The following is a 17864-nucleotide window of genomic DNA, read 5'->3' as shown; positions in this document are numbered from 1 at the left end:
CTGGCACGAGGAAGAGCATTTACAGTATGACTAGTGAAACTTTCACAAACATTTACTGTCTGGTGATAAATGGAAAAATTATGAGATTTGATTTAACAGGATTTGTTGGAAAATTAAAGCAAAGCAATAATCTTGCGCACAATCCTGCAGTGCTTTTTGTTGTTTTGATATTAAAAAAAGCTACAGTCTATGGGGAAACGTCAAAAAAGTCACATTGTTTGAACATTGCACAAAATGAAATTGAGTAATAAATATCTGAAATGCGTAATACAATATAGACAAAATATACAGCATGAAGCAAATAAACTTGCGCAAGTCTTCATGCATCAGGTGTCATGATCGCTGGGCTGGCTCTGCCAGTCATTCTGTCTCCTCACCACGTTTCTGCTCTGGACCACGCCCTCTCTCTCCCTCAGTAAACCCTGCAATCACTCTCCCTCCCTGCAATCAGGATAATTTCGGACACCCAAATATCCCATAAATGATAGCTACATTAAAAGCTACGGTTCCAACGATGAGGATCACTGAAAAAGCTTTGTCAGCTTTACAGAACTTCATCTGAAAATAAGAAAAGTGGTGGTAAAAACACTTTTTATTGCAATTTTATTGTACAATTCATGGAGAGAATCACTGACAATACAACATCTCACCTTTATGGCGAATTGCTTCTCAGGATTCACTGTAGAGTTCACTGTAACATATCAATCAAAATTATGTTGCTCTTCATAGAAAGTACATGCATTGTGTTAAAATAATTAAGACTGACTATAATCATTTACCTTTTCTCCACAGTTTGGTTTGATGTAACACAAAAACCCAAATCACGAACAGGAACATCCACGCTGCGTAAACGGCCACCACTGTCACAAGCCACGACTCATTCTGGTTCTTTCTGCAGTGATCAGTCTCCCAAACAGTAACAAACATGACTGCAACTGTGTGTAAAACAGAATTTGGGAACTCAATCATTGCTCATGCAAATCAGATGTGATTCACTTTCCTGTTCAGTGGAACTGAGTGAAGTTCATTATCAGCTGAATGGTCTTACTTGTAAGAAGTTCATGGATGACAGAACACGCTTTGGCAGCAATGTCAGCCTGGCTCTGCCTTGAATACAACAGAGGAAAATAAAGCAAAGTTGTGCACCAACGTTCATGTCGAGGGCAAGTTACATATTAAAGCAGAAGTAGAGAAAAAGAACTCACTGCTTGGATCCAAGTGGCAGAGATTCTATTATCAGCTCTATAAAATTAATCACTATTGTCGCAACCACAAGAGGAATGAGTACGGCCTTAACAGAACACACAGGAACATGCATCAGTAACAACTATCACGATTTAGACATTTGGTGAATCAGTACAGACATGTTGAGCCAAATGATGATTAGCATTTATAATATTAGAACTCTTAGACCACTTACTTTATTAAGATCTCCCATACAACACAAAACCAAGGCTGATATTTCAGCTGCTCCACAAAACACAGTGCATGTTATCTTTATCCCCTGCAAATGACAATAAATACGTTAAAAATGAGGACTGGCAATAGGAGTAACTCTAAGTACAATTATAATAGGTGTTTAAAGTCATTTCTTGTCAGCTGGTGGGCTCTCTGTTGCAGTTTCTCTTTCATTATAATTAACTAACCCGAGTGAGTCACAAGCATGCAAGGTGTTGGGAGCTGGATACAGTAACAGTGACAACAGTGACTACAACACACGCTTCACCTTGTTTAGTCCATGGTGAAGGCTGGTGATGATGCTAAAAAGGTTGCACAGTTCCTGAAGAGAGACATTAAATATATGAGCAGCAATAGTAGATACCGGTAGAAATATTCTGTACTGTGTAGTACTGTCGGCCACCGTACCATGCCTAGCACCACACCAAGACTGTCAAAGGTCATGGTTGTCATAGCTGCTGCCTGGTAAAATCCGGAAGAAATGAAGGGTGGATAGTTAATAAGATATGTTTCACTTCCATGGAGTATCTTTGATGCTGTGCTCGCCTACAATCATGTCCTTGGAGTGTTGAAGGTTATTCACTGAGATACCTGAAACAGAGGATGAAGAGGACACACTAGTGGTGTTGTGTTTCATTCTATTGTACTTAAATTTGCAGTACTTGATGTAGTACCTAGTTCTGAGGTACTTAATGTACTACTTGGATTTGTAGTACATGCTGTAGTACTTGGTTCTGAAGTAAATGATGTATTACATGGTTCGGAGGTAATTGATGTACTACTTGGTTCTGAAGCACTTGCTGTAGTAGTTGTGGTTGGTGGTGCTGACGTACTACTTGGTTCTGAAGTACTTGCTGTAGTAGTTGTGGTCAGTGGTGCTGATGTACTACTTGGTTCTGAAGTACTTGCTATAGTAGTTGTGGTCAGTGGTGCTGATGTACTACTTGGTTCTGAAGTAGTTGTTGTACTAGTTGTGGTTGGTGGTGCTGACGTACTACTTGGTTCTGAAGTTCTTGCTGTAGTAGTTGTGGTTGGTGGTGCTGACGTACTACTTGGTTCTGAAGTACTTGCTATAGTAGTTGTGGTCAGTGGTGCTGATGTACTACTTGGTTCTGAAGTACTTGCTGTAGTAGTCGTGGTCGGTGGTGCTGACGTACTACTTGGTTCTGAAGTAATTGATGTACTACTTGGTTCTGAAGTACTTGTTGTAGTAGTTGTGGTTGGTGGTGCTGACGTACTACTTGGTTCTGAAGTAATTGATGTACTACTTGATTCTGAAGTAGTTGTTGTAGTAGTCGTGGTCGGTGGTGCTGATGTACTACTTGGTTCTGAAGTACTTGCTGTAATAGTTGTGGTCGGTAGTGCTGATGTACTACTTGGTTCTGAAGTGGGTGTGGTCGGTGGCATGACATTCTTGTCCACTGGTTTCCAGAATTTTCTGAAGTTTTGAAGAAATGTGGTTCTGAAACATATTGCACAAGAAGTGATTTTAATATAAATGCTTTAATTCATTTTATAAGAGAATTCGATTTATATAATTATTATATCAGTGTTGTATGTCAGCAACAATTTCTGTTGTTAAATTTGAAAAAAAGAGCTTAATAGTAACCTGAAGGCGATGTTTCGCGTATCTCCTTGTGAGGTCCAATTAACTTTGATCTCTGATTTGTCATGATTGTTGTTTTGTATAACAGCTGATCCCTGAGGAGAGAGACAGTGAAAAGACTCTGGCCTTTTATGCTGGGCGTATTGAATTGGACATGGTCAAATGAACTCAATATGTTTACCACCGCTGATAATCGTCACACAGATCGCGTACTTACTGGTGACCCTTCACATTCAAGGAGCTGAGTGTTTTCAGGATCAAGTAAGATGAACCTTCCAACAGGAGGAACTTCATCCGCGCGGCCTTGCTCTCGAGCCTCCAGCATAAATCCCATGAAGGTGTTAGAATCCTTGCTCCTGAGAGTTACTAAAAAACAAATTAATTACTTAGGAAAAAGAAAAGCACACAGAATGGTATAGATGAAAAAGATCTATATCCACAGTCCACCTTCAGATAAGAGCACTCTGTACCTCTGATCGGCTCCCCCTCTTTGCCAAGTTCATAATCGGTCTCAAATGGTGGGTCACCGCTCTGGGCTTCAATAAGCACATTGTTTCTCATATGCTGAGGTTGCATTGACCTACACGCCTCTGGGAAGGGACGACTCGCATACCCATGGACACTAGTCACAACGTTAAGGGAAATCACCATCCACATCCACATCTATAAAACAAAGGTTCGCTGCCATGAACGTGTCGTCTTCATAAAAACTAAATGACAATCATTTCAAAAAAATCTCTGCGTGTTCAACACCTCATTGGTAAATATTTTTCTTCTTACCTTTATAGTCTAGACACTCAAAATATGGAAAAATACTATTCAAGTGTCCTGAAGATAAAAACAAAAACCTCAGGATCTGTTGGCAGGAAGGTTTCCTCCTTTTAGTTACCAGTGGCTTTCAGTGTTGACCACAAAGCAGAGCTCGACACGTTGAACAAGGAAGTTCAAGAAGAGCAATTGGAGTGAACAGCTGAGCACGCCCACAATCAGAGCGTTAGCCCATTAAAATCACGTGTTTGTTCTTGTTACTGATTAGTTTAACACTGTTGGTTCATACTGTAAGTCTGTTAGTGCGAGGTGCCGTATGGTCACTAGTGACCTTTTGGCTGAAGAGTGCAGAGCCCAGTCATTTACAGCTGTAATGGGATGAGCTGGGTGTCTCCTTTGAAGAAAAAATATCATTTAGTGCACCTGTGATTCTAACTGCCTGAAGTGTAGAATGTGATGCCTTTGACTGCCCCCCCCCCATGGGCGAAAACGTGATGACAGGTTCCCTGTCTGGTTGCACTCAGAAGCAAGTCTTTGGTAAAATGTTCCATCCAAAGCCTCAATAGCTTCCTGGTGTTGTCATTGACACAATCAAGGCTCTTTAAACTCTCACATTGTGTGGAGTGGTTTCTGACCCTTTTCTAAGGAATAATAGTCAAATGTAGAAACCAGGGTTGGCCAGAAGCAGTACAAAACCTGTGAAAAGGGTTTCTCCAGCGGCCCAGTTGTACTTTTCAGCAGCTTAGATGACTAAGTTCTAGTAATTCATGCACTTTTTTATGTTTTATAATGGAAAAAAATGGTAATTTAAGTTACTTGAATATGGTCAATTATTTTTCAATACTATTTTTTTGTATGATATAAAAAAGACAAAAACTGCAAGTTGTGCCTTTTTGACAGTTTAAAGTCTTTAATAATGTCTTATGAATATACAATGGTCTTACACTCTGCAGTACATTTTCTGTAAAACACTTGACGCCTGAGAAATGAACAGAGCTGGATGGAACATGGATCCCTCTGGGGTGTGAAAGGTTAAAAATGAAATATTGTACAATTAAATAATACATAATACACAAAGACATACTGTACTGACAGCAGCTTCAGTATTAATTCAGTCTCTAATTATGTCATGAAATTTGAAAAAACATCAATATATTTGTGGTAGCAATTACATTACTGTCACATTTTAAGTTGCATTAAACTACATACTGTATTATCACAAACATTTAGCATTTATGCATTTAATTACCAGACAGATTTAAATTCAAAGTGCTACTTGTCTGCAAATTGATCTTCAGCGGGCAGTGGATAAAATGGCAGCAGCTAGTACAGTGATCCTTGTGAGATGAAATTTTGCATTCTGACCTGCTGTTCCTCGACTGGACTTGGGCGAGCGAACGTTTGATGCAGCATCGACTTCAAATGTCTTCTAAACTTCACACCAACAAAGGCATAAAAGACAGGGTTGAGGCAGCAGTGGGAGAAAGCAATGAGCCGGCACACATAGAATACGTAATCAAGATGGATGCTCGATCGACAGGTTCCAAAGGCTTCGGGCAGTTTTTCTTCTAACATCCTCAGAAAGATGACCACATTGTACGGCACCCAGCCAATAAAGAAGACAGCCACGATACAAAACACCAGCTTGACCGCTCTGTTCTTTGTGTGAGACCTTGAGTTTCTGATTTTGGCCAGTATCTGAATGTAGCAGAACGCCATCACCACAAAAGCAATCAGGAAGAAAATGTTCTGTTGTGAGATAGAAATGGTTCTCCACAGAGGTGTTTCATATTCACAGCCCACAGAGTCCAAGTCGCTGTGGTGAATCACGATGAGGGAGCTGTGCAGCAGCGACGGAGTGGCTGCTCCAACACTGATTATCCAGATTACGCCCGACACAACGCCCCCCGTGCTCAGTCTCTTTGTGCTCAGGTCGGAAAGAGGGTGGACCACGGCTAGATACCTGTAGATAGTCATGATGGTCAAGAAGAGGACGCTGCTATAAAACCCCGTGAAGAAGATAAAAGTCACAATTTTGCAGGCAATATCTGAAAACAGCCATCCCCAGATGTGATAAATGGCCCAGAAGGGGAGACCGGTGGTGAAAAGGAGGTCCGAGACGGCCAGGTTCAGGATGAAAATGTTGGTGAGAGACTTGAGGTTTTCATACCAACCCAGGATCACGAGGACAAGGATATTCCCTGTGAGGCTCAGTGTGATCACAATAGAGAAGAAAATGGGGATGGCGATGGATCCAAATTTGACCACCTCTCCTTTATCACAGATTTCATCTTCATATTCTGTGTCACATTCGTACATGTTTCCACTGACAAAGTCACCAATTGCTCTAAAAGTGGAACCTAGAAAAGAAACAGGGTTATGAAGCATATGTGCTTTTCTTAGTGGTTATTTGATCTACAGATCTACAGTATCTAATGATGTGTAATTGTTAAATAGACCATAATAACCTACCTCCTGCTCCTGCTGATGATGATATGTGATTGCATTCAAAGCCTCTCGAATCTAACAGAAAGTGTCTTTAATATCATGGCTACAGGAAGTGTTTTCGGTTCCTGTCTCTCTGTTCCCAGCAGTGCTGATGATCTGTGGTTGTGTGTTTAGCTCAGATTCTGTTCAATCTGATCAAGATCAGTATTTGTCTAATGGAAATTTGACTTTTTCGACCTGAAGTCAAATTTTTAAAAATCATTAGATGTTTGTAGAATAGGTCAGTTGTTTCATTGCTTCAGTTGTGTCCAGATGACACTCTGATGCTCACATTGCTTCCTCACTTTGCTTTGTTAAAGACTTGTGAGCAGGAAGATCACAACATTTGTGTTTTTGGACAATGGGGCACTTCTTTATGCACTATGTTGACAGTAAAAGAGAGTCAGTCAAACAAATTACATTACAGAAAATACAAAACAGTGGGCAGCTGCTCATGGTTTGTGCCTAATGACCAATATCACATTTATCTGACAGTACATCTACTACATACAATCTGCAAAAAATGATCTGATCAAATCCAGACAAATATCACTTTTCAATGAGGCCTAAAACCTTGGCGTCTCCTACGTTCGCTCCACTTCACCTTCATATTAAACCTCGTGTCTTTCTGAACATAAAGCTCCTCTAATACGTGGGACGCTTATTAAAGTATGTCATTGATCACATGACACATCTGTTTACTTCGATACTACAACCAAACTATGTCCCGCCCGCTAACTTCCCAGCCATTGGTCTGCGGATCGCCAGCTGCTCTGTCAGTGGGTGACCAGCTGTCACTCACGGCATTCGCAGCTGGTTTGTATGCGCGCACATACCAGCTGGCTTGTTGTGGATTTGAGTCATGTCTGTGAAAGTATGTCATAGTTTGTGTATTTTTATTATTTTAACGGGAGCAACTGTATAGAAACATGTGAAGTTACCAAAGGTGTCGTCAAACGCTGTTGTCACGGTTGTTTTGAAAGCATCAAGGGACCAGTCTGAAGCTAAATATGACCGTTAGTGAGACAACTTCACCTCAGAGTAGTAAACAAAAAGGCCGTCTTTAAAAGCCTGCTGGTCGGACTTAGTTATTAAAGTCAAACTAGAAGCATAAAAGTGATAATTGACAGTTATCTGCTATTCTCTAAGCATTTGTTGTTTCAACCCGGTGACACATAGGTCCCGTAAGCTTAGCTCTTAGCTTAGCAAGGTGGTGAGCTAACCTGTCAACATTGTGGACGCTTGTTAAAATGCTGGGTGCGGTTTGGCTCGTTTTGCCTCAATATAACCACACTGATAAGGTTACAGAGAGTTGCCACGTGCTTTGTTTAGTCCCATATAATATAAGCTTACTGATAACATCAGCACACACGCAATAACGTCTTCCTGGGAAATGGTGTATGAATGTTGTTTTGTGTATTCCAGAGGTTTTGACTCAACGTGTCACGGCTCCTGACAGGTGCGTATTGTTTGCAGATGCGCAGATCATTTACGCAGTTACAGTATTAACTGTTGTCCCATGCTGGGATGGTAATGCTTAAGTAACTATAAAAGCATGGATTCCATATGCTTGAAACACTGTAACTGGGTTATAAGTTATTGAGTTTAATAAGTAACTAGTAGTTATTAGAAGTGACATTAATGTTATGCTACACTGATAATTTAAAACGCTCTTTAATGTGTAACTGCTTTATTGTAGCACTATCAATGTGGTCATGCATGGTAAACTTTGTTGGACTATTCATGTCGATCTTTTGTTCACGACAGATTCTGATTCTCTGATTCAGCAGACTGGATGTGACCCTGTGACCCCTGGTTGCCAGGGAGAGCGTGCTGAGGCAATGGCTACTGGGGCTTTGGCCGGGGAGAGCCAGCTACAGAGGATTATCCGAGATCTGAGTGGTACGCTGGCTTTATGTGTGGATGCCTGTCCATGTGTGTGATTAGACTGGCAGTAGACCCCCGCTAGCTGACGTGGTGTGAAGGCAGAGAAGAGAAAGAATTAAACAAGGCTCAAATAGGTTTTCCATTGTGCCATGATTTTTAGTCTGAGTACAACGTTCAAGCCTGGAACCTTTTCGGTTATTTGAATTATTCTTCGGAAAACGTGCGTCAGACTCGATGTTTGCGTAGTAAGTGTGTGGTGGAGTTCTCTGCCTGCATGCAGCCAGATAGAGAGTGCATGCTCAGGGTGCATCCATCTAGGGTGTCCTTTCAGTTTTTGCGATGGATACGAGGCAAGTTTTTTATGTTCATGCTGACTTTATAGAATCATATGCATCCATGTGGAAAACACATGGAAACAGGGGGGTCTGTACTTGTGATAGAAATACAAAAGAGACTCGTGACTTGACTGTATCTTGTTAAATTATAAAGATAAATACTATCTTGTCTGCATAAACCCTGATTGATCTAAGATATCTCTTGTAATACTGAACTTGGATCTATGTTCATATTTTAGAGGCTGTTGCAGAGCTTGCAAAAGAGTACAGGGAAAATGGTGAGCCAATCACAGATGACAGTACCAACCTGCAGAAATTCTCCTACAAGCTGGAGTACCTGCTGCAGGTATGAATCTTTGATATTCATCACGGGACTCCAAGAACAACAGCTATATTATCACATCACCACAGTTTTTAAGATGGAATTCTCCATGTGATACAGTTATCATCTTCATAAAAGGCTGTTTGACATCTTTGTTGTGGTCACTTACTATGGCTGCAGGATGTTTTGTTTCTATCAAGTCTACTGAAAAGGATTATTCATTTGTTCACCTGTACATTAGTTATGTCCATCTAAATTCATTTTTGATTTGAATACTTTATTTGGTTAGAAGATTCATTACGGTTTCATTTTATCACAGTATACATACTGTATACATTTTCCAGCAATAATGCTTTGAATCTACTTTTGAAAGCAACACAATCAATATGTAATTAAAACATATATATAAATAATTACCCATATGTGTATGTTTTAGTTTGACCAGAAGGAAAAGACCACATTTCTGGGTACAAAGAAGGACTATTGGGATTATTTCAGTGACTGTTTGGCTAAGATCAAAGGAGCCAATGATGGAATTCGCTTTGTCAAATCCATCACAGAGGTAAGAAAGTGTTCTTTGCTGTTACTTACTATAACATTGTAGCACAAAATATATGCTGATAATTGACAAGACCATCTACATTAACTGCAATTGGTATTCTATGTTGTAGATTCAGAGCAGTAATTACAGTTTTTGAAATGTACAGTGTAGAACATTGCTAAAGTGTAAATATGAAGCAAACAATGTCTAAAACAAGACCTCCTTTTATTTTAAAAGCTAAAAACATCTCTGGGCAAAGGACGGGCATTTATTCGCTACTCCCTCGTACATCAGCGACTGGCTGACACAATACAGCAGTGCCTGATGAACCAGAGGGTCACCAGGTAAAACAGGTGTATAGTTCTCCAAAAATGCATTAAGGGAAGAATACACAACTACAAAGAAGAATTTGTTATTGGTGCTACAGGATCTTCTGATGTTTTGAAGATGTTTGCAGTGTATGAGCTACAGTTTTCAGTTGCCTTGTGTAAAGCAAAATGTTTTTTCTTTCTTTATGTCCCATGTTTTTTCTTTCTTTATGTCCCACGTTGACCCCTTTCCCTCAGTGACTGGTACTATGCAAGAAGTCCCTTTCTAAAGCCCCACCTTAGTGTTGACATCATCAATCACCTATATGAACTCAATGAGGTTCAGTTTGATGTGGCTTCGCGAGGACATGATCTTGATGCCTCCTGGCCTACTTTTGCAAGGTACTTCGTAGTTCAGATCTCCAAAGCAGAGACACTTACTTTTAGATGTCTAATAACAAGTTCAGTTGCTTTAGCTTTTAGTCATGATGTTTACTCTATTTGCTTGCTATTTGCGTTTCTGATCAACAGGAGAACACTAGGAAGTGCAAACTCCCCTGGTCATATGTGGAAACCACCCAGTCGCAGTTCTAGCATCAACAGTCTAGCTAGCACCTACTCCCAGGTAACTGGCGTGAGACTCTAATAACATTAATGTCTTCATCCTTCATGTCTTTAAGAGCTACAACTCGATCACCACCCATTTTTTCTCTGGCTTGTCTTCCCACCTAGCAAGCCCCTGAATTCCCTTCTAGCCCAGACTATGGTCAGGGTCTGTTGAATGACCTGAATGAGTCCCTGCCTGCCTGCACAGAAGATAGCAGCACAGTAGAAGATCTTCGCCTGGAGTTAGATCAGTCAGAGCTAAGGCAGCGAGATCTGCTCGATAAGATGCAGCAGTTGGGTGAGGAGGCTGCTGAGCTCAGGGGTGTAGTTGTGGAGCTTCAGAGGCAACTGGATGTGTCGCTTGCTGCCCAGGAAGAGCAACATGGCTTGCAGGGAGAACTCAAGGCCATGCAGGGAAGAGAAGAGGGTCTGTTCAAAGAAGTGGAAACGCTAAGAGCTGGGGAAAAAGCCAGAGAGGTTGAACAGGGCCTACTTCAGGCAAAGCTAACAGCTGCTGAGAAGAAGAACATAGAACTCCTGGGCAAGTTGGATGGGGTTCTGAATGAAAAGGGTCAGCAGGCAACCAGCTTCTTCGATTCAGCACAAAAGATCCACGAGTTGCTGGACAGATTGAAAGAGGCAGAGAAAGGAAAGATAGAAGCAGTTGCAGAAGCAGAGGAGAAGAAAAGGCAGACAGAAAGACTGGAAGAAGTACTAAGAGTCAAAGAGGCAGCGGCAAAAGATGCTGAGATAAGATTTGGAGCTTTAGCTACATCTATAGCCGAGGAGAAGTCCAAGTTAGAAGCTAAAGTAGAGGAGCAATGCAGTGTTCATGATACGTTGCAGGGTGCCATAACATTAAAAGAGAAGGAAGCCAGCAACCTGCAAAGGCAGTTACAGGACCTCCAAAGATCTTTAGAGGACAAGGAGAAGGAACTGGAGCATGAAAAGAAGAATACACAGGAACAGAAAGAGGAAATGCAGAAGAAAATTGGTGCCCTAAGAGACTCCTTAGAATCCGAACTCAACTCCTATAAGGAGCAGCTTAAGAGCAAAGAGGCAGAGCTAGATTATGAATGTGAGAAACTACAAACACTTGAATCCAAAAACCAAATTCTGACCATAGAGAGGGATAAACTTTCTGCTACCCTTGGTGAGCTGCAGGGTAATGTCAAAGAACACGTCGCAAAGATAGAAGACTACAAGACTCAATGTGCCAGTCTCATGGAACTAAATGAGGAGCTCCTGACCACAGTAAAAAGAAATGAGGACCTGAAGAAGGAGATGTTAGACACAAGAGCATTGCTTGAGGCTGAATTAGCAGCTCTGAGGGCTTCTGAGAAACAGCTTCAAGGCCAGCTGGAGGATGCCAAGGTGACAGTAGATGAAAAGGACAAGAGGTTACGGGAGGAGAATCGCAGACTGGACGAGAGTCTGCAGCGGGCCATCCTGGCTGCAGAGCTTTCAGAGAGCACCTCAAAGCATCTTGAGAAGGAGAACCAGAGTCTGAGGGAGGAGCAGGACACTGTGAAAGCAGCTCTTAGCAGGATGCAGGCAGACCTCAAGAGTGTTCATGGCCAAATAGGAGAGTTGGAGAAGAACTTAGGAGATTCACGCAAGAATGAAGCAAGCCTTCAAAAACAGCTCAAAGTCAAAGAGGTCCAGTTAGAGAGTAAAGAAAAGGACCTTGTTGAGCTCCAGTCTAGGTTAAATGCTTTGGACGTCAAGGAGAAGGAGTTAGAGGCTGCCAAAGCTGATGCAGAAGCAACCTGCGCCAGACAAACAGAAATGATTGAAAGGTTGACCTCTGAAAAGCAGATGATGGAGACATCTCAGCAGGAGAGGACTGCTGTGCAAGCAAAGGAGAACCAGGAAGTAACAGGCCAACTGATGGTGATTCAGGGCCAGTTGGAAGTGAACATGAAGGAAGTGTCCAGGCTCCAGGTGGAGATCCTAGACCTCAGGGTACAGACGCAGAGATCTGAGGAGGAAAAGTTAAAATCCCAAGCACAGCTGGAGGTGACGGAGGCTCAGAGGGATGAGCTCAGGACTCTGACTGAGCAGCTTAAGTCCCAGACAGAGACACTCAATAAGCAGCACACGACCGAGTTGATGGAGTACAAAAAGAAAGAAGAGGCACTTATTGAACAGCGTGACAGGGAAGTAGCAGCCCATGCTGAGCTGGCGATTTCTGCAGCTGCTGTTCGAGAGGAGCTGTCCAGGCTCAAGGCAGAGAATGACAAGCTGGCTCTGGAGAATAGTGAGATACGCGACGGTCTGCACAGGGCGAACACCGAGATGGCCGAGCTGGGGATGACCATCTGTAAGCTGAACTCACAGAAGGAAGAAGCCAGAGAGAATTTGGCATGGGATGCTGCCAGGATGGAAGAGCTGGAGAAGGAGATGGAGAAACTGGAGCAGTACGTGACAGAACTGCAGCTGGAAAATAGCAAGCTAAAAGAGGAGCTGACTCAGAAGGACACACTCGCAGGGGCTGTTGTGGAGCTGCAGGAGCAGCTGGAGGAAGCCAAAAGCCTAGTGCAGAGCATCAGGGACTCCAGTCGTGAGGAGATAGAGGCTGTGAAGTTTCAGATGAGCTCAGAGAACATGAATTCACAAGTCCAGGTGAAGGTGAGTCAGAACGTGTTCAGACCTTTATTCTAAAGGACACATTTACAACTGTTGGACTGGTCCTATCGTGTCTTGATCCACACTGAAAGTGAGCAACTATTGTGTGGATAAACTCTTCATTTGCTACAGATAGTCATCACTTATTTTGTTTCCTTTCTTCTAATATATAAATAATATCTCACTGTAGAATCTGAGTGAGCAGCACAACAAGGTGAAAGGCCAATTGAAGGAGGAGCTGAAGAACGTGTCCAGGATGCAGGCAAGAGTGTCTGAATTAGAGGTGTGTGTCTTCCTGTGTACAGACAAGATGACAGCTAGGTTGTTGTAGTGGGCATAACTTTTCTTTTCAAGCTTCCTTTCTTTGGGCAGCAGTAGAAGTAGAACATAGAATATGTGCTGAATCAGTGCTGGAAGTCTGCCCTGAACTAACTGTTTGATTTGATGTGGTTAACTAATTTTATTTTGTGAATTATTTCTGACAGATATTAATTTGTTTGTGTGTTCTGATAACCCTCAGGCTTTGAACAAGCAGTACTTACAGCTAAGTGGCGAGAAGGATGCTCACATCACAAAGAGCGAAGCAGTAATTCGTGAGAACCAGAGCGAGATTGAGCAGCTGAGAAGTGAAGTAGCCAGGTGCATTTATGACCGGTGATTATTGTGGAGTTGTTTTTGTGGTGGATAAAAAACAAGTAGTGATTCCTCTACTTGTTCCACTCAGTGCTGAAGGAGCCCACTTAGCTGTGCAGAAGGTCTACGAAGAAGTGAAACAGAAACTCCTCCTCACTGAATCGGACAAGAACAGCCAGTACCTGAGGATGACCGCAGAGATTGATGACCTCAACAGAACCAAGACCATCCTTGAAGAGCGGCTCATTGAGCTCATTAGGTCAGCCCAGCCTCTGTTACAGCAGTCAACTATATTGTCAGGTTCTTAATAAAGAACAGGCTCTCCTGTGGATGACTCCAATCTTGTGGTGTGTGATTGCTGCCTGCTGATATTCCCAGTGGGGGGATGTGTTATAATTGTGTTTTCCAGAAAGAGCAGTTCTCTGATGTTGTTATACTTGACAGTTGGGGAGCAAAGTCAAGTTTGAGGAGAAACGTTCATAATCTGTCAGTAATACTAATCATTGATTTTCTTTGTGCCTGACATCAGAGACAAAGATGCTCTGTGGCAGAAGACAGACGCTCTGGAGTTTGAGCAGAAGCTGCGAGCGGAGGAGCGCTGGTGGCTGGTGGACAAAGAGGCCACGCACTGCCTGGGCTGCCGGGGCCAGTTCACCTGGTGGCTGCGCAGACATCACTGCCGGTGAGTGGCTGCACCTGTCAGTGATGCACTGCACATTCACTGTCACAAAAATCTATGACTGATATTAATTATTCATCACTGCTTTCTGTACTGTATCTCTAGGCTTTGCGGTCGCATCTTCTGTTACTACTGCAGCAACAACTTTGTGATGACCAAGCACAGTGGCAAGAAGGAGCGCTGCTGCAGGGACTGTTACGGCCAACACAGCGCCGTGGTGGAGAGGTTCACAGAGGCCGAGCTGAGCCCTTCAGAGACCCAGCCCCCTCCACCGGGAGCTGGACCTCAGCCCCCTCCGGAACCATCCCCGTACAGACCCACTCCCAGGGTGACAGGTGAGAGACATAACTGGGATAAACAGACGCATCTCACACTCAGATGCGCGTTGCGTTCATTCCTCAGTATTCAGTCTCTGTTTACTGGGAGGTTTTGAGAAGAAGTGAAAAACACACATGGTCATATTGAGGAACAAGGACTTTGTTAAATTCCTATCCAGTGGACAAAAGCAGAAGATGTTGACATTTCCATTCAAAGAAGAAGCTGTTCTGTTTTGGTAATGTTTGTTTTTTCTGTACATACAGTACCATCCTTAGAGTGGAACATATGGTGAAGGTGTTTGTCCGTACTTTTCTGTAAGGTTGTTTGAGCTTTCTTTTTTTTTCCTTGTTTAACCCCACCAGTTTCAGATCCCAGCAACAGATCCGATGATGGAGCTTTTGACATCATCACAGAAGAGGAAGTGAACGGCGTCTATGACAGTGACACCAATTCCCAGACCACAGCAGGCTCACTGGACGGAGAGCAGGACAGGCCGCATGCAGGAGCGCTGGACATGTGAGCGTTTATAATGTCTGACTATGGGATAGAGTGATAGTGACGAGACCTGGACTTCTGAGTCAGTTATTAACCGGTCGGGTGAATCTCACACAGTGGTTAAACAGTCACAAAACAAAACTGATTTACCATTGTTAATCAGAGGAAAAACAAAAGAGGGTTAGTTCCACTGCATGCGCCTGTGACGCACGGGCAGTGATGGAAATAACAGCGCATCATTTTCAGGACCCATTTTAATGCACAACCCACTACAACTTGATGGAACACACGTCTCTCCAGTCACAGTACGCCTCAAATGAGCCTGGCGTTCCAAATAATAAGCCTTCGGGGTCTGGCACACATCCCTCTGTGCCAGTAGACAGTGGGGAAGCACTTGTGTGCAGTATTAGTAGCAGAATATGTTGCAGCAGGAATGCAGAAGGTCTTCTGGGATGAGATAGCATAGAATTAAATTGTAGTTAGGTCCGACATTATGTGAGCGTCAAGCTCTGTGCATGTAGAATTAGGTAGATTAAAATTCATAGGCAGTAATCTGTGGGTAAAATTCTAATCATCTGATGCATAGTGATGAGTCAGAACTGAATCAACAACACATTATGAGGTGTATCTATACCTCTACTCAGGATTCTTTGCTTACTTACTTATGCTTTTTATTCTTCATTGACTATTATTAGTAAAGGAACTCATTTTGTTCCGTGTCATTATATCCCTATGGCTCCTGGGAGATTTGTACATTTAAAAGTAATTATGTCTGTGTTGGATGCTGCAGAGCCACAGGAAATGCGATGCCTGATGACCCAGAGGAGAGCGTCCCCGCTGTTCAAGATGCAGAGATCAACCTTCTGAAATCAGGAGAAGTCACGTCAGTCTCCGCTTCTGATTAATACTATTTAAGGCAGCCCAGCTGCATTACGTAAATCTAAAATCAGTGTGTTCCCCTTTCAGAATGACTGTCCCTCTAAGCATCAATGATATCTCTGAGTTTGGTGACGGTTCCCGTGAGCTTTTCATCAAGTCCAGCTGCTACAGTGTGATAGCTATCGCTATGAGTGACTGTGGGCAAACAATCAGCTGGGTGTTTTCCTCTGAGCCCAAAAGTGTCTCCTTCAGTGTGGTGTATCAGGGGTTCACTGACACTGACACTGTCGCTGAAGTGGAACAGTCAAAGGTAAAGTCTGTTTTATAGAGTATTATTACTCCATGTACTTCATGTATAGTTACATCTGTATTTCTGTTGACCTGCTCATTGAGTTTCACACGTCAGTGTTTCTGTTCTACTCTCAGGTCCTGATTCCTCTGACTCGCTGTATTTCCCATAAAGAGAACATTCACGGGCAGCTGAAGGTCCGACACCCTGGCGTCTACACGCTCATCTTTGACAACTCGTTCTCACGGTATGACACACCTGTCACTAAGCAGCCTCATCTTGTCATTGGCGTTTTCCCTCAGAGCAGGAGGAGCCGAGTAAAACATTGTGTGTGTCTTTAGTGGGCTGGAATCGGCTTGATAGCTTGTTTGGGTAAATCCTTTGATCTGAAACTTTCTTTCACAGGTTTATCTCCAAGAAGGTTTTCTACCACCTCACTGTGGAGAAGCCTGTAATCTACGATGGAAGCGACTTGCTCTAAACCCAGTACCACCTGCTCCCACAGAGGCCTCAACACGTGTCACTACAGTTCAAAAATACTCTTACACTCAATTTTAACCAAGTATTTTATATTTTTTTGAGGTTTTATGCACATTTTATTTATTATCTTAGCGTAAACCAAGTAAAATCTTAGTCACCTAGCTAGTTTCAGTTAGGCTTAGAAAGTGTGTACCTTATTTTATTTTCCATACTTTTTGTTTCGTTGTCCTAGTTTTTAGTCAGTCTTTCTTTGCCTACATATGCTGTTATGTTAGGATATGCAGATTACTGCAAGTAGCGGTACCTAGAGTACATGAAATACTACCACTATGAAGCTACTTGTAATTTCTGACGTCTGTCTGCGAAGAACACAGAAATGATTTTATCATTTTTAAAGGTGATGGCTACGAAAAACATTTATATTGTGTAATTATCTAAATCAAAGGCCCAAAGTGAAAAATGGCAGCGAGGGAAGTAAACATCTTTATGTGTCAGTATATAGGGTCTTTTACCGAGTGCCCGTACTTCCTGTAAACACAATGACTTTCAGTTTAAGTGTCATATTCAGCCATGGAACGGCTGATCCTCCAAAGTGCCTGTTCAAACCTGATTGCCACAAGTTATTTTACTACTGTAGCTGTTTTTTGTTTCTTTGTTATCTGCAAAAGTCATAGTAGGTATGAATCTGCATTTTCATTTTATTGTGTATTCTAGTGTCATACAGTATATTATGATGAGTGTCTTTTCTCTCTCTTGACAATATGTTGTTGTTTGAAAGCAATAGGAATAAGCAACATCATAGCTACAACTTCACACAGTGAAACAAGGGCTCATCTCTGTGCTGCTACAGTCACATCTCTTACTTTTGTTGGTGTAAATTGGTGCAATTACTATGCAAAGCCTCATATTTTCTCTACAGAGCTGCACTTTGTGATATTTAATATTATAAATTGTTACAATCTGTTTACATTATATTTGTCAAAGAATTCTGACAGGGATTGATTTTTCTACTTGCTCTATTGGATGATTATTTTTGGATTTTATGTGCACAATTTCACAGGCACTCGCTGTAAGTAGTGATGGATCTGTCAAGCACACAGGCAAAAAGAATAAAATAGTGATAAGAAAGTGGTGAAGCCTCTGAC

At 42.2% G+C, this 17864-nt stretch overlaps 3 protein-coding genes across 6 annotated transcripts; 1 reads left to right on the top strand and 2 right to left on the bottom strand.

Moving 5' to 3' along the window:
- Positions 1-229: 229 nt before the first annotated feature.
- Positions 230-4057, bottom strand: LOC114854066 (uncharacterized). Of its 2 annotated transcripts, none has more exons than XM_055507994.1 (14): positions 3845-4057; positions 3535-3686; positions 3282-3430; positions 3068-3159; positions 2133-2920; positions 2009-2049; positions 1867-1920; positions 1727-1780; positions 1421-1504; positions 1206-1291; positions 1049-1107; positions 780-935; positions 651-691; positions 230-558 (listed from the first exon to the last, which is right to left on the bottom strand). In XM_055507994.1, the coding sequence occupies exons 2-14, from the start codon at positions 3638-3640 to the stop codon at positions 448-450; spliced, it is 1821 nt and encodes a 606-aa protein (XP_055363969.1). In that variant the 5' UTR covers positions 3641-3686; positions 3845-4057; the 3' UTR covers positions 230-447. The 2 variants fall into 2 exon arrangements, with proteins under 2 accessions (XP_055363969.1, XP_055363968.1); XM_055507993.1 differs by having other exon boundaries at positions 3535-3727; positions 3845-4053.
- Positions 4058-4721: 664 nt separating this feature from the next.
- On the bottom strand, positions 4722-6604 carry LOC114853929 (chemokine XC receptor 1-like). Its single transcript, XM_029147841.3, has 2 exons — positions 6305-6604; positions 4722-6192 (listed from the first exon to the last, which is right to left on the bottom strand). The coding sequence occupies exon 2, from the start codon at positions 6149-6151 to the stop codon at positions 5156-5158; it is 996 nt and encodes a 331-aa protein (XP_029003674.1). The 5' UTR covers positions 6152-6192; positions 6305-6604; the 3' UTR covers positions 4722-5155.
- Positions 6605-7079: 475 nt separating this feature from the next.
- Positions 7080-17850, top strand: fyco1a (FYVE and coiled-coil domain autophagy adaptor 1a). 3 transcript variants are annotated; one of them, XM_029147839.2, is made up of 19 exons: positions 7080-7193; positions 7745-7778; positions 8110-8221; positions 8781-8887; positions 9300-9425; positions 9642-9748; positions 9971-10114; positions 10244-10337; positions 10445-12949; positions 13137-13229; positions 13467-13585; positions 13671-13838; positions 14109-14261; positions 14364-14593; positions 14939-15092; positions 15862-15954; positions 16038-16260; positions 16377-16486; positions 16645-17850. In XM_029147839.2, the coding sequence occupies exons 3-19, from the start codon at positions 8161-8163 to the stop codon at positions 16718-16720; spliced, it is 4563 nt and encodes a 1520-aa protein (XP_029003672.1). In that variant the 5' UTR covers positions 7080-7193; positions 7745-7778; positions 8110-8160; the 3' UTR covers positions 16721-17850. The 3 variants fall into 3 exon arrangements, with proteins under 3 accessions (XP_029003672.1, XP_029003671.1, XP_029003673.1); XM_029147838.3 differs by having other exon boundaries at positions 7089-7193; positions 8107-8221; XM_029147840.3 differs by having other exon boundaries at positions 7108-7193; positions 8087-8221.
- The last annotated feature ends 14 nt before the right edge of the window (positions 17851-17864 follow it).

Source organism: Betta splendens, chromosome 4 (genome assembly GCF_900634795.4).
Source record: "Betta splendens chromosome 4, fBetSpl5.4, whole genome shotgun sequence".
NCBI classification, from domain to species: domain Eukaryota; kingdom Metazoa; phylum Chordata; class Actinopteri; order Anabantiformes; family Osphronemidae; genus Betta; species Betta splendens.
Note: the sequence above shows the minus strand (reverse complement) of the source record. Positions and strands in the feature narration are given on the sequence as shown.

Excerpts from the sequence above, each read along its gene's own strand:
- fyco1a (XM_029147839.2), top strand. The coding sequence starts at position 8,161 with ATGGCTACTGGGGCTTTGGCCGGGGAGAGCCAGCTACAGAGGATTATC. Across the intron at positions 10,338-10,444 it reads TAGCTAGCACCTACTCCCAG|CAAGCCCCTGAATTCCCTTC; the intron begins GTAACTGGCGTG and ends CTTCCCACCTAG. Across the intron at positions 13,586-13,670 it reads CTGAGAAGTGAAGTAGCCAG|TGCTGAAGGAGCCCACTTAG; the intron begins GTGCATTTATGA and ends TGTTCCACTCAG.
- LOC114854066 (XM_055507993.1), bottom strand. The coding sequence starts at position 3,727 with ATGTGGATGTGGATGGTGATTTCCCTTAACGTTGTGACTAGTGTCCAT. Across the intron at positions 2,050-2,132 it reads ATTAAGTACCTCAGAACTAG|GTATCTCAGTGAATAACCTT; the intron begins GTACTACATCAA and ends CCTCTGTTTCAG. Across the intron at positions 1,781-1,866 it reads TTGGTGTGGTGCTAGGCATG|GAACTGTGCAACCTTTTTAG; the intron begins GTACGGTGGCCG and ends GTCTCTCTTCAG.
- LOC114853929 (XM_029147841.3), bottom strand. The coding sequence starts at position 6,151 with ATGTACGAATGTGACACAGAATATGAAGATGAAATCTGTGATAAAGGA.